Source organism: Parasteatoda tepidariorum, chromosome 2 (genome assembly GCF_982258835.1).
Source record: "Parasteatoda tepidariorum strain Cologne lab strain chromosome 2, Ptep-v5.0, whole genome shotgun sequence".
Lineage (NCBI taxonomy): Eukaryota > Metazoa > Arthropoda > Arachnida > Araneae > Theridiidae > Parasteatoda > Parasteatoda tepidariorum.
In genome coordinates this window covers 106,299,277-106,315,291 of record NC_141756.1, presented here as the reverse complement: position 1 = coordinate 106,315,291, position 16,015 = coordinate 106,299,277, and the positions used below count along the sequence as shown (strand labels likewise).

At 28.5% G+C, this 16,015-nt stretch overlaps 1 protein-coding gene across 1 annotated transcript in view; it reads left to right on the top strand.

Moving 5' to 3' along the window:
- Positions 1 to 16,015, top strand: part of LOC107444865 (adhesion G protein-coupled receptor D1) — a 61,222-nt gene that overhangs the window by 30,737 nt on the left and 14,470 nt on the right. The window contains exons 16-17 of the mRNA XM_087156682.1: positions 13,509 to 13,629; positions 14,336 to 14,392. Of these exons, the coding sequence (XP_087012808.1) occupies positions 13,509 to 13,629; positions 14,336 to 14,392 (178 nt within the window). The remainder of the gene's footprint in view (positions 1 to 13,508; positions 13,630 to 14,335; positions 14,393 to 16,015) is intronic.

The window sequence follows — 16,015 nt, the reverse complement described above, 5'->3', positions numbered from 1 at the left end:
ATAAAAGTAAATCTTGAATTGATTTTTTTTTGGAAATTCATCCCTGATCTATAACACAATATTTATGTTTCTTTTCAATAACAATATATAGTTATCCATCAGCAATATTTCTAATTACATTAAAAATTTTAAGTATCTATCTTACGCATGATTTACAATTCTAGTATTGTAAATTACCTGTCGGAAAATGCTCTCTCAAGAACGCAATAGACGTTATCTATGAAATTCAAATCCGGAGATCTAGCTGACCATTCCATGCTCAGAATATTCTTGATTGAACCACGGTAGTTTAGATGATAAAGAGCTCGCTTCCCAATGAGGTAACCTGGATTCAAATCCTAGAGATGTATTATCAATATGAATTCTGCTTCAGGTTCGCACAGGTCAAAATGCAGGCGTTAAATAGTGGTAGACAGATCATGAGTTGGTATCTCCTATGACCATTTTTACCGTGGGGGATTTTCGTGGTTTTTCTTTCCATGTAACGCAAATGCGAATAGTCCTCCACAAATACTAGTTTGCCTGAATGCTAGATCCAGAAGTTACCTTGTCTTCTGTGTTGGTTTTAAGATTACAAAGCTATAGAGTTGAACATGGGTAGTTCAAAACTAAGAACTAAATCTGTTGTTCGACTCCGGTTATAAAATGAAATATTTTTATTTTCAAAGTATTCTTGGATCATTTAATCGATTGTGGCCCCATGTTTTAATTCATAATCGTGAACTTATAACCTGGATTGCCTCTAACCAATGTTGTATAGAGCTCAAAAACTTGACCCATATACCTCCTCAAAAAAGCCAAGGCTCCTTCTTTTCAAATGAGAAAATCTTTCTGAACTGGTACAGGCAGTATAAACTTAAGACACAGGCATCGTAGGAAGAGTAGACTTTTGTACTCTCTACTGAGGAGGGATGATTCACACGTGTTTATATAAAGAGAGAGTCAGATATACGGTATCATTCCTTTAACATCATAGAAGTGGATCACTATGTACGCAGAGATATTATGGTCAGATGTAATGGACGGGTGCACAGACCTATGCGCGCTCGTCTTAAGACGTTAATTTGCCATCTAGAAAGAAAGAGGGGATTGCATCCTCCATATTAAATCCACCCCAAGTTCCCTGTAGCGGTATTTAAATATTTTTAATGTTATTTTTCCTGCAGAATTTTTAGCTCATTTTGCTATGATGCCGACTAATTCATGATCAAAAGTTCAAGCCATTACTTTTTTCATTTATCATAGTTTAGTCATACTTTGGGATAGGAGACACTTAGAACTCTGGGACAAGAGAGTTCTAAGTAATTGATAAATAAATTTTAAAGAATTCTTTTAAAAAACGAATTATTTTAAAGAATTAAATAATATTATAATGCTCACAAGAACTCTTAAAACAATATTTCAATTTATTTTCATATTAAAATATTCAATGCAAGCAATCGAAACATGCCAGAGCAAACACTTGAAATTTTATATGAAATTGAAATTTCATACAAAATTTCATTTAATTTCGCTCCCTATTTCTGGAGTTATCTTTAAAAAAGTGTTCGTTCCTTGACTTTTGGATAGGAATGTTATTACCTTTGAAATTTAAATTTTAACGAATAAATTCTGTTAAGGAATAAAATAATACTTTAATGAACACAAAAACTCTAAAGATAGACTTTTCAGTTTATTTTCATATCAAAATATTCGATACAAGCAATTAAAATATTTCTGTGCAGACAACTTAATTCATCGAAAACAGTTTAAATTTTATATGAAATTTAATCTTCATATAAAATTGCAGTTGATTTGGTTCACTCTTTCTTGAGTTATCCTCAAAAAAAAAGTGTCTGTTCTTTGATTTTTGGACAGCGGTATTTATAGTATTGAAAAATAATTTTTAAAGAATTAATTCACTTAAAGAATGAATATTTTAATTCCCACAAAAACTCTAGAGAAAAATATTTCAGTTTATTTTTACTTCGAAATATTCAATGCAAACAATCGTTATATATGTTGAATTTAATTTTAAAAAATACTTCAAAACTTAATCATTAATCTCACTTCCCGTGTTTGCGACAAAAGCAAATGAACTCAAAGGAAAAAAATAACTTTATTTATTCATCGTTGATTTGCGTTTTGTATTAGACGATTTATATCAAAACATATTTTTTAAAAAAAAATTTGTGCAACACAAAACACAAAAGAGAAAAATTTATGTTTGAAGAAGACTCCTTTGAGTCAAACTTTTCTAACAATAGAAACAGCCTTGTCTGAGCAAATATTTATCTCAAAACGTTTTTCAAGGTAAAAAGCTTTTCTTCTACATGCCTAATAACTGTGTAAAATTACTAAAAATGTTGAAAATAAATATTTATTCCAGTAATGTTATCTTTTGTTTACCCAATAGTGCAAATATCAGGATTTTAAATCTTTGATATGAATTTGACACGTTTTAATGTGTTAAAATAAAATATTAGCTCTTAAAATATCACTTTACTTTGCTGTTCCAAAAACAAGGTCCTTATTTTTTAAACATGTTTTAATAAGATCTTTTTCTGTCATATGTCCTTAATCTGTTTTATGTATAACCCTTTTAACATATTAGTAAGAACCACTCCTGCCTGGATTACAGCTTTAATTTACACACGGAGAAAAAATTCGGGTAAATTTATCGCACTTTATGGTAATGACATTTTTTGGGGTAAAAATCAAAGATAGAAATTAAAATATACGATATTTAAACCATTCATATAGTAACTTTTCCTGTCATGTAATAACAATGTATTGAAAATTCTAATTCTGAAAATTATAGTTATAATTACCACTCATTTAGCAACAAATACAAAACTAACTCTTATGCTATGTTCTAAACTGCCATGACAAAATTACTATACTTTATCACATTTACCAACCTTTTTCACATGTTATGAAACAATATTCCATTGTTAATTTCACTAAAATCATTACCAAAGTGATTTAGTAAAGATTTTTGAAAAATTTTGGTAAAAATTTTTGGAAAAAAAGGTTTTTGATATTCCCAAAGAGCCAGAAACACTGTATATTTTACTATGTTTTGGTAGTTTCGTCCATATCTTTTCTCAGTGCATTGATTCATTAAATTTTGACCCCCTCAAATGTGCAAATATGCAAAATAATAATGCAAAAGAAAGTCTTCTGCCTAGCTTTCTTACTTATTTCTTGGTCCTACAACCGTTGAAGGATCTTGACCTTTCTTGCGACGCATCTCCAAACTTTCCTAGTTTTCTTTTTATTATTTGTGACTTTCATGACTCTGGGATCTCGTTTAACCTCATCTAACCACTAGTTTTTTAATCTTCCTACCTTTCTCAAACAATTTTCTCAAAAAAAAACTTTTTTCGTACTTCTGCCAACGTCCATTCTCATCAAGTATCCCAACTATGGGACAAAATTAACTGTCGGCCACAGAGCAACTGAATATAAAAAATGGTGATCAAAAATTTGTTTGCAAATCAAAATGAATCCCTTGTGCTCGAAAACACTCCTTATCAAATTTTTGTATTATTTAAAATACACGGGAAAATTGTACTCATTTTTGGAACATTCAGTTTCCTTTATGGTAGTTCAAAATATCAAAAGGGTTGTATTTGGTTATCAAAGGTTTCTAAGTAAATTTCATTTCATTCTGTTCTCCTTCTTTTTAATCCATGATCGATGATATTTGAAAGTAATCTAATCAATATAATTTTATCATTATGATTACATATTATTTCAGATTCATTTTGTAAAGAATAAATTTTGCATTTGTAAATGAACATAATTTCACGAAAATAAAACATTAATTTTATTTTTATATACTATTTTTAAACTTTACATAAACCTACTTGGAGTGGTCAAGAAAATTTTTCTTAATTTTAAGCATGAACCTCGCAGTGTTTAGTGTACCATAGTTTAAGAAACACTTCCAAAGAAATGCCTATTGATATCAATAATCTTTTTAGTTACTAAGAATTTTCAATGCTTGATAAAGTGGCCATGTGATTTCGAAAGAAGCTCAATTAAAAATACTACTACTGGCCAATGGCAAGTACCAAATTTTCATAGCTTTGAGCTTATAGGTCTAAACACTATGGTCTTTTTATCCTTTATGATGCATATAATATCCTTATCTTTTGCTAAATTTGCTCTAATTCTATTTCTAAGTGTGTTCGGATTCACCAAAGATCCCCAACGGGTGTAAATATATTTTAAAGAATCTTTCTTTCCCTTGTTAAAAACAACTTGTTCTCGTGTTATTTAGTAGTCTAAACTTACCTTCCATACATAATAACGAATGTAAAAATTGTAGATTTTTAGTTTAATGCGCGAGATTTCAAAGATGATCTCAATAGTTTCTGTTGACGTTAGAAAATTTCTCTTTTTCGATGTAGAAATCCTCTACTATCATTTACTTTTATTATTTGGAAAACCGGGGGGAAATTTATACTCAACAAAACCAAATCCGTACTTTACCAACACAACTGGAGATTTTAACTAAATATTTTGTTGTACAAACACTGATATTATATTCTAGTGCGGAAAGGAAGAGAAACAGTCTCCATGTAACATCCAAAAACTGTTACTATAACAACTAATACCCTAAAAAAATTGAGGGCGTAATATCTTTGTGCTGAAAAAACGATAATTGATAAAGCTTACTATAATTTGCAGATTATTGGTCATAATGGATATATATTTTTCAGAGCTCCGAAAATTTGATAAATACGTACGTACGTATTGTATTATTTATACTTCAATATAATTATGTATATTGTGCTTACAAACAACGTTTCCTCATTCACTGTATATGTATATATACGAATCACAAATTGTACGTACATGCATGCGTACATTCTATGTACATAAAAATATGTATCCCAATACATACTTACATAATGTATCTGCATATAGTATGGAACTGTAATTACTTGTAATCGTGTAATATGATTACAAGTAATCACAATTACTTGCTATCAAGATTACATGTAATCATGATTACATGTAATCATATATTTTGATAACTAGCAATCATGATTACCCGTAATCGTTTTTGTTGTGATTACTTGCAATCGCAATTACTTGGTATCATGATTACAGTTATAATCAAAATTTTGATTTACAGCTGTAATCAAGATTACAAGTAATTGATTACTGTAATCAATATTGTAATCATGATTACAGCTGTAATCATGATTACAATTAATTGATTACTTTAATCAAAAAATGTAATTGATTGCATTTTTGTCCAACTCTGTTTTATAGTAATTGTTTATGCTGTAAACCTTTCCCTCTGCCTTTTAAAGGACTTGGGACCTTCCAGAACTTTCAGTTAATTCTGGGTAGCATTAAAAGGTTTTTTTTTTTTTTTTTTTTTGTACTTATTTATTTACTTTTTTTCTTTTTTTTTATTCTATTCTCTTTTTTTTTCTTTTTTTTTAAATCTGTTTTTTTATTATTATTTCCTTTTTAATACTGTTTTTTTTTTTAATTTCTTTTTCTTGAATATTTATAAAAAATTTAATTTGCTTTTTTGCTTTTTGATTATAATCGTTTCTCTTCAATTCAGCTGTTATTGTATATACTTAATTTTTTTTAATTACCTTCATTGTTTCAAATTTATATTTCATTAAATATTCAATCATCTAATAATGCGTAACAAAGTTCCAACCATAATCCGTAATCCAATTCGAAAATCCAATATCCGAGTCCATAATTCCGTCACGTTTAAAAAATATCCATTCTTTAAAACAAGCACTAACGGTCCTTTTTCTTTGATTTTTGCTTCCTCTTAAACAAGTTCTTAAAAAACGATCTAACGCTAAGCTTCTTAGTGTTCTTTTTCAAGACCTTGTCTATTTTCATTTCATCACCAATTTCATTAACCATATCATGGACCATGCTAAAAAGATAATTAAAAACATTGAGTATTATGAATTTTCCTTTCAAAGCGATTTGATGTGCTATAATTTTCTCTCGCTAATAAAAAATAAATTCAAAATTGTATTGCATTTGGTTAAGGAAGTTGTACATTTAAAATTCGATTTCTCAGAAACTATTCGACAGATTTCATTCAAATGTTGTATTTTGCCATTCAAAAGTACAATCTTTGCAAATACAATACAAATAAGTACATTTTTTAACAAAAATAAATTTTATGTCATTTTATTCAAAAATTTTCTACTATTATTAACAAAATAATAAATAGTTCTTAAAAATTATTTTCTGAATGAAATCTTTAAATAAACGAATTTCATAATTTTGTGCAAATATATATTTAATTTATTAAAAATTTTCTCAAAAAATGGAAAAATACGACTAAAACTAAAATGACTATTGACAAACTATTGGGACCAAATATTTCCCAGATTGCGGCTATCCCTTGTGTTTTAAATCATCAGAAATCCGAATCTGTCTTAATAAAGCATATATTTATTCAAAGAAAATGTGTTTTCGTATTTGATTTCTTATTTTAAATTTGATTAAATAGCTTATTTTAAGTCCCTTCCGCGAAATAATAAGATTGAGTCCAAATATGATAATTAGATTAAAATTTAAGGGCTTTTCATTTTACACAATATCAGGAATGAATAATTAAACTAAAGAGAAATAAAAACGCTATGGAAAACTAACAATTCCCTATTAAGCAAGGTGGTAATGATAAAGTCACAACCTGTGTTTTAGTACCAGAAGGAAGATTTAGATTAGAAAAAATTCGAAGATTTATCAAGCAACGAAAATAGTTTTTAATGATTTCAGTGCCACCTATTGTGTAGAGATGCAATAAATTTCGATTGAATTTTTGTCTTAATTGCAATTTTTTGAGATCATTGATGTACTTATTTCTTTAACATCTTTTTTGGCAAATACTTTAAAAATATATTAAGATCACAGAATACTCTTTGCACAGGAAAAAGGACTTTTTCAAAAAACAGTTTATTGAAAATAAAAATAAAAAAATTTAAAAAAAAATCATAATTCAGAAATATACAAGTCTTTCTAGAATATGTTTCAGAGAACCTAAGAAGAAAAATAAAGCAAGAGGATTAGAAATACTTGAAAAATATTTTAAACATGTTTTTATCTTTTAAAATTACCCATTTAAAATAGATCAGTTTCAAAAAAAGTTTTTTGAGATTTTGAAGATGCTGAATGAAAAAAAGAGAATATATCTTTTATACCCATATATAAAAGAAATATATATTCATGCATAAAGAATTTTGAAACTACATGAACTAACTCTATATTTGAAAAAAAAATACATGTCTTTTGTAACCTTTTGATCTGTTTTTTTAAAATTAATCATCGTGGAGATTTATTTACGTTGATGTAAATTAAGATATGATGAATTTCGTTAAAAATTGTTTTCATTGAATATGAATTTAAGGTCTGGTTTCTTAGGAAACAAAATACTGGTTTGGTCGCCAACAAAATACTGGTTTGTTGGCTCAAGGCCTGGTTTCTTAGAACTAGCGCCTTATCTGGGTGTCAGCGGAAAGTTGACGTAGAGCTGACGCCAAAAAAATACCTTTTTGTTAGCTCAGCGTGAGCAGTCGGTTCAACGCAGACATTATTTCTCATTGCGCATGCGTTAATAACGTAAACAAATATTTATTTCGAATTTGTATTGATTTTGCTATTGTCGACCAGTGTTTTAGAGAACAAATAATGACTTTGTTCAAGAAAAAACACATTATAGCTGAGTTAAATGAAGAGTGCTATGTTTAATGAAGAAGCTATGTTTAATGTCAAAATCAAAATCTTGGCTGATTTCAATGTGCTGTTGGATGTTGTACGCCATGGCTTCTGTGGTTAACGTCACGTTGTAATCCAACTGCAGTTGAGTTAGTTGGACGGCAATTGTAGTTCAAGATGAGCGTTCGATGACGTATACTATCAAACTCACAAATGGACCAATCAGAGGTTAGCGCTGATTTCCAGCTGACGGCGTCCTGTCCTAAGAAACCAGGCCTTGAAACAAAGTTTATGGTGGTAGTATTAAAAAAAAGTAAGAAGTGTATTGGAAGCATTAAAAACAACTTTTAAATACCTCATTTTAATCTCGGATTCATCACTGGGGGCCTTTTCTTCCATCAAAAGTGAAGAACGACGGCCATCCACTTCCACATCACGTTCTTCATATTTTTCCTCAACATGAAACATTCCATCGTCCGCTAATGACTCGTATGACTCTCCTCTATAGAGTCGTTTAATCCGTTTGTACTCCCGAAAAATGTAATCGGTGTTTGTCAATATATTTACCAACTCTTCGTCATAACTTTCGTCATTTATCTGAACAACAGACTCACTTTTGGAATCTGAATCCCCATCGGACTGAATATTTATCAGTTCCGTCATCATTTCTGAACATGCAAACGTAATATGCATATTTGGAAGACTGTGAGATCGTATATGTTTATCAGGCTTCCACTCATAAACGTCTTCCAACTCTTCATTAATACCACAACCATTCTTAACAATACACTTGTTAGCAAGACGACGGAGTCTCAAATACCATTCCTCGTAATAAAGTTGGTCCATTCGATCTTTCTTTGCAAGATCACAATTATCCGAATCGTCATTCTTGGCGATGTCTATTGTCGCCTTTCTATTTTTTTTCTTAGCTGTAAAACAAAATAACCAATATTTACCTTATAATGTATATTATATACTTGTTACGAAATCGCGTAAAATTTGAATAAACGGGGGAAAAATTAAAGCATTTCCGACTAAAAATTCTGATTCCCTTGAAGTAAGTCCATGGATTTTTATTAGCAATTTTACTTTAAATAAAGTTTAGTAAAGTAATCTAAATCATGGTTGGAAAAAAGTTTTATTGAAAAATAAAATTAAAGGAAATTTGATTAAGCAGTTAAGCATTCTATTAATTTGTTACGTATTTCTTTCTCTTGACTTTTTTCATTTTATTCTTCATCTGCGCATTGTAATAGAGGGCGTTGTTTTCTTTAGTTTTTCTTTTCATTCTGCTTGCTTGTGAAATCGATGTTTGACCTGTGACTATGTGAGTTTTTATTTTTCTGATGATTTTGTTTGAGTTTCTTTTCTTAATTTGTTATTTGTATTGCATGTTTTTTTCCTGCTCTTCAATACAAAACCATCGGGGTACTGAGGGAGTTAATTTAAGCATTTGCTTCTCCCTCAATTAGAAATGGTTTTGTTTTTATGGCTACCGAGGAGGCCGGTACCCCCTGAAGACATCGGCTTCAGTGGTCATATTTTTATTTTTATTTCCTTCGTTTTCTTTATTGTTACTTTTTTCTGAAATTTCTGCTGCTTTTTAGCGCGTTTTTTTCAAAGAAGTTTTTTCTATTTTGAATTAAAAATATTTGTGTTTTCTTTTAGTACTTTATTATAGCGAATCACAGTATAATTACTATTTAGTGCATAATATTAATGTTGGATTTTATGAATTTTACTAATAATTTAAATCGGACTTTATGAAAATTGTAAAAACAGGCGTAGTTCCAAGCCAACAATTATTTATTTAAAATACAAAAAAAATAAAAATTGGAGCTTGTATTCTACTATAATTGAAAACCTTTGAGAAATTTTGGTACGTTCTTTTAATGAAATTATACAAATTTCTAAATAGAAAAAAAAATTGTGGAAAAATAACTACATAATGAGAATTGGAGATACTATTTTCAACGGACAAATATTATTGTACGTGCGCAATCGAAATAATTTTCAAAATAAATATAATGAAATTTAAAGCATGTACTTGGCATAAAACAACTATCCAAGTTAACAAATACTTAGCAATACAAATAATATAGGTTTAAAGCTTTTTGTCATTAAAATAGTTGAACTCTAAATAAAGTAAATATTTACTAATATTAGTAATCATCAACTTTTGTAAATTAAATGTTTACAAATATAGATTGTAAAAGTCAGTTAAAAACTGAGATTAAATAAGATTAGCATTCAATATCATATTAATCACATAAATCATTTTTTAGAAATTTTTTTAAATTTTCATAACGCTTTGATAGCTCAATAAACTTATTCGTGAAATATTATTGAAAATCTAAAATGTAAATATTTTATAAATTGTTAATGCTTACGTTTACAAAACCCCAACAACATCAACCAGTTTCTAATGAAACCAAGCATTTTTTCCACTTTTTAATCACTCTAAAAGTTCAAGCTCAAACGTTAAAGTATAACTCACAAGCTCAAAAATTAGAATGAATTTTTTTTTCAAAAATGAAACACTTATTGATGTTTTCAATTGTTGAATTCTTAAAATTATAAATGGAACAATATATTGTTAAGCAACACAAAGTCACTTAAATAACGATTTTTGCTTGAAATTTGTCAAAATGAAATTTAAGACTATCTAATTGTTGTAAAAATACAACAAAAAAGTTTTCAAAACTGTTTGTTAGCGATCAGGGCGTAATTTGAATTGGTATTTCTCATTGATTTACAAAAATCTTTTTTTAATGTGCATAAATTAATCCAGAACTTTTAAAAAAGTGTCAAATACAATCTTCTGCACATGGAAATATTTGCAGTGATTTTTTTTAATTAACAATGTCTATGGAACCTATTAAAAAATCATCAATGCAATAATCAAATAATATTATCACTGACAATTTAAGTTATGTTGGTTTCATATAAAGCCAAAATTACTACCATTCTTGCTAAGTTACACTTATTTCTGACGAATTAAATAATTATAATGATTTTAATAAAGTATGGTAATTTAGTGATACAATTAAAAATCATTACTACAATCCCATTCAAGTAACATACTTACAAATTATTTAATAAATTGTAATTCAAATAATTTTAATAAATTTTCTTTTAATTCCGAAATTTTGGAACCAAATTTATTTAACTGAGATGTAAAATTATGTGAATAAATTTAATGAATTTTATGAATTTTAAGGAATCATTTTAATACACTTCTATTTCAGGTGCATTCACTAAAAGTCTTTTTGTAATAAGGTTTTAAATCTTTTGACGCATAACTTTTATTGAACATTATTTTTTATACTTTTTTATTATTTTGTATTAATTTAGGTCAAAATCAGTGGAAAATACTATATTTTGCATTTTAATAATTTATGGTTATGAAATATAGCTTGAAACACAATTATCTTTTTCGACGTGAAATGGAAAATTTGCCAAACATGGCTCATTTCCAAATAATAATTTTTCAAATTTTTTATTCATTATTTGTTATTTCAAACAGTCATTCATCATTGAAATCACTTTAATTAACAAAATCAATTATTGTTAAATTTCTGATTGTGAATTTAAAAAAATATTTCAAATTACTTTTCTTGGGGGGATTTTAAATTTTAGTACAAATGAAATTCCGATAATCTAATAGTAACTAATCTGAAATTCTGATAATCTAACAATTAGAATCTTTTGTGTAATAAAAAAAATGCTAAAATATATATTTGCTTGTAATTAAAACGAAAGAAAATATATACAAGGTGATTCTATAAAGATGGGCAAAATTTCAGGAAGTGATAGTACACATCCAAGCAAAAAATTTTTATCAAAGAATACGTGGTCGAAAACAAAACGCAAAGGTGCTGGCGCATTTGGAAAGTTGTTTGATGCAAACGGGAAAGCTCCATTCCTGTTGCGAGTTATTATTTGTATGTTTGGGAAGAAGAAGAGCTCGTGTGCAAATTTGTCGTCACGATTCATACATAAAAGCTGCTGATTCGAATGCTATAATGTCTAAAAATATTAAAAATATAATTGGCATTTTGTGGGGACAGCTGAAGGCTCTTATGTATTAGACTCCCATTGAATCTGCAGAAGAACTTGTCTCCAAGCTTTTGCCGCTGCAAGGAAAGTTCGTGATATGCCTGGTGTGTTTCAGAATGGTCGCCTATCTTTTCTTCGCCGTTGTACTGCGTGCATAGCCGCTGCCGACCACTGTTTTGAGCATTTATTGTAATCACATGCCATTAAATTTGCATTTATAACTTAACTTCATCGTTCTTCGTGTGTTTCTGCCTCATATTAGAACACAAACTTTGACGCCCTCTAGCGGTTTTGCGTTCTGTTTTCGACCATGCATTCTTTGATAAAAATTGCTTGCTTGGGTGTGTACTATCACTTCCTAAAATTTTGCCCATCTTTTTAGAATCACCCTGTATAAAATGGGCACTATTGTCTTATTTGCATCAAAGGGTTATACGGTTATTCCATGAAGATGCATGACCAATAATCCGATATTTTGATTGTAACAACAGTCCGCTCTTTATTTCCATATAAAAAAAATCGCTCTTGCATTTGTCTTAATTCGAGTCATCTTTTTCCTTCGTTCTTATCATGACTCTGTGATATCATGCTGTCTATATATTTGTGCTATTTTTCTCATAAATACTTTACTTACTGCATTGTTTTGCAAGCATTAAATATCAATTCAGAATGAAAGCTTAAAATTACTGACATATCAGAATGGTTTAACAAGATCATGTTAAATTCTCAAATATACGATTCGGAACTTAACAGTAACAGCACGAAATTAAGACTTTCCCATAAATCATGAAATAGTATGAAAAGTTAAAATAAAAGACAGTTTGAGTTCAGCAGTCTATGGGGTGGCTGTTACAGGGAGACAAGCACCTTGCTTGTATAACTGAAAGAAAATTAAAATAATAAGAGCAACTTGCTGTAATCTGTGGATGGCTGTAGTTTGATTGTCAACGTGAAGCAACATAGGTCAGGATTTCAGTATTGGTAAAGTGTTTGATGATGTGGACTATTGATGCTTTGGATTATTGATGTAGACTATAGATGCTGGAATTGAAGACTATTATTTGGGCTGATAGTTGTGGTATGAGGCGTCGGAGGTGAAATGAGCGGCTATTGGTCTTAGTTTATCGTCTTTTTTATAGTTCTCGAAGTTAAAAATCTGATTGAAGTTGGCTGTGCTGCATTGTATGGCTTTGTCGTAGAAGTCTGCATTTAATTTGTGTATATATTCGGATAGAAACGGAATTTTGAGATCTTTATGGATATTTGAATTACGTATGAACCATCTGGCACGAAATTGAGACTAACTGTGTAAATTTTCATATAAAAACCGCTAAGTGTAACTGACAAATTCTGAGCTTGAGCCTGGCGTTAAAGGTCACGTGCCTTGCCGCGTGATATTTATTTTTTACTTTGTATTTTATACTTTGCCGGTTTCTCATTTGGCATTCTATAGAATGCCGAGGATAATGTGTGAAATATACATCGTTTCATACATTGCCTAGGCATTCTATAGAATGCCGGATATCAAGCTTTGCCGATAACATACATAAAAAAAAATTTATTTAAATCCGAATGAAATTTTAAATTGCAGAGGTTAGATGAAATTAAGTTCCTGTAAGCTCTTCAAAAATAACTTATTTATTTAAACTATAAAATAGAAAAAATGTTTTCATCATGCAGATGCCTTCATAACCGAATTCTTACTTTTCTTGTTGGCAAATTGTAGAGAATGTTTGTTTGTTTTTCCCTAGAGGGAAGACGACTTATGTTTTCTTGGACAGTGATGTGGTGTCTTTCAACTGTAATCCTAATGCAAGTGCCCCTGCACTGGAAAAAGAACCTTTAATAATCACTTTGAAGCATAAAAGAAAGGTAGTATTGTATTTTATACAGCATTTCGTTTTTTTAATTACATGTAAAAGATATTTTCACGCATGTGTATTAAGAGACCACTTAAGAAGTAAAATAATAAGCATGTTTTAGGAGAAAAAATTTACGGAACATTGGGAAAAAATCGAAAATCTGAAGAAAAAAAAATCTTCTTGATTATTTAATAAATTAACTGATAAAAATAATTTTTCCAAACAGACACAAAAACAAAATAACGGCTATATTTATTTCAATTATACATTGAATAGCTAAATAGCTATTTCATTATAACTACCAAACGTTTTATGAGCAAATGAGCTATTGCGTCACAGTATTGCCATTGAAGCATGTGAACGGTTAATACATATATATATATATATATATATATATATATATATATATATATATATATATATATATATATATATATATATATATATATATATATAACATATATATATATATATATATATATATATATATATATATATATATATATATATATATATATATATATATATATATATATATATATATATATATATATATATATATATATTATATATATATATATATATATATATATATATATATATATATATATATATATATATATATATATATATATACAAGTAGTAATAAATCCTCGAGTAGTTTTACCCTTTTAAGTCGTTGTTACAGATTATTAGATTATTTTTTATTTTGTCAGGTAAAAGCAACAGGGCGTAAATTACTAGCGGATGAAGAATTACGAGAAAATGGAGAGGTAAGTTACTATTTTCATTGAATATTCTTTTTAAAAAATACTTTTGTTAATCCGTAGATGGTATATTTTCATTTATATAAGATTTATTATACAATAATATTTATTACTTAATAATATTTATTATACAAAATGCATTCCCAATTAAATAGTTTAAAAAACTAATAAAGTTTAAAAATCATTTCCAATTGAATGCAGGTGAAAGTATATGCTTTTTATTCGTCATGGTATAGGAATTGCACTCCACTTTCAATATCTGCTCAATTTTGTAATCTCGTTTTTTCTCCATGATTAGCATGTTTTATATGGGTGATTCTCACGAAACATGACAATTCGGAAAAAGTCTTCAAAATAATCTAAAAAATTTTTTTGTATACTTCTTTAGCGACACTTATTAATATCTTATAGGCAGCAGTGTAGTTTATTGACATTTGCTCGAGAAAAAAAATAGAAATTCACCAAATCTTGAATGCCAGGAAAATGACATATACCTTAGAAGTTTAAAAAACAGTAATTTTAAGTTAATAGTAAGTAACTCAACTTAAGCCTTTATGTTAGATGGACCACAAATTGCTTAAATTAATTCTTTTTATCCACTGTAGAAAGAAACAAAAAAAATTTTGTTGCTGATATGTACAGAATAAAATTGTGTCTAATAATCAATCATTAAATAAATAAATAACTTTGATTACATCCAAGCATATTACAATCATACATAAACTTGGTATTAGATTAATATTTGCTTTCCCTCTTTGCAGTATTAGCAGTTAAAAGGCATTTCTGGTAACACTTCAATGTCCTGGCATTCATAAGCCAGGAAAATATCAGCCAGGATAATGACGAATTCGCCATTTTATAGCATATAACTTTACTTTAATTTAATATTTTGGCCGAAGACGTTTACATTCTGCAGAAAACAACAGTATTTCTTAAAAAATAACTCAGATAAATCTATATGTGGTTTTTGTTAGTAATGATTTCAAGAAGCCAGGAAAATGACAGCATAAAAACCTACTCACCTTGAAAAATTTTTTGAAATAGATTTTGAGCCAGAAAATTGGCTCTTTATTCATGCAACAAGACATGCTCAGATAGGAGGGTATCTAATCAATCTATTAACGTAAGATATTGATTCCTGGCGCTATCTATTTTGGTTGTAAATCACTAAGTAAAAGTATCCAGGAAAATGACAGGTTTTCATGAGACAAACAAATTATTGACAGGAAAAATTATTTTAAACGAAGTTTTAGTAAACAATACCCTATGCGTATATTCTAGAAATGCTTACATAGAATAAGATTAAAAAAAATTAGATTTTGAAAAATGTATGGGAAGTTTTGAAGCTAGTTATTATTGGAAATATTGTTTGGGACATGCCAAGAAAATGACATTTTGATATTCAATTAAATTTTTTAAGTATACGAAACAGTCAATGCTAGTGCAAAGTCATTTTAAAATGTTAACAGCAATGCTATTTATTAATTTTCTCTAAAAAAAAGTTCCTTTAGTATTATAGTATTAGATCTTGGAGCAAGGGACAGTGAATTGTCATGTTTCGTGAGAATCACCCATGTACTAGTAAATTGGTGTTTAATATTTATAGTGGTAGTTACGCCACAGTATCTT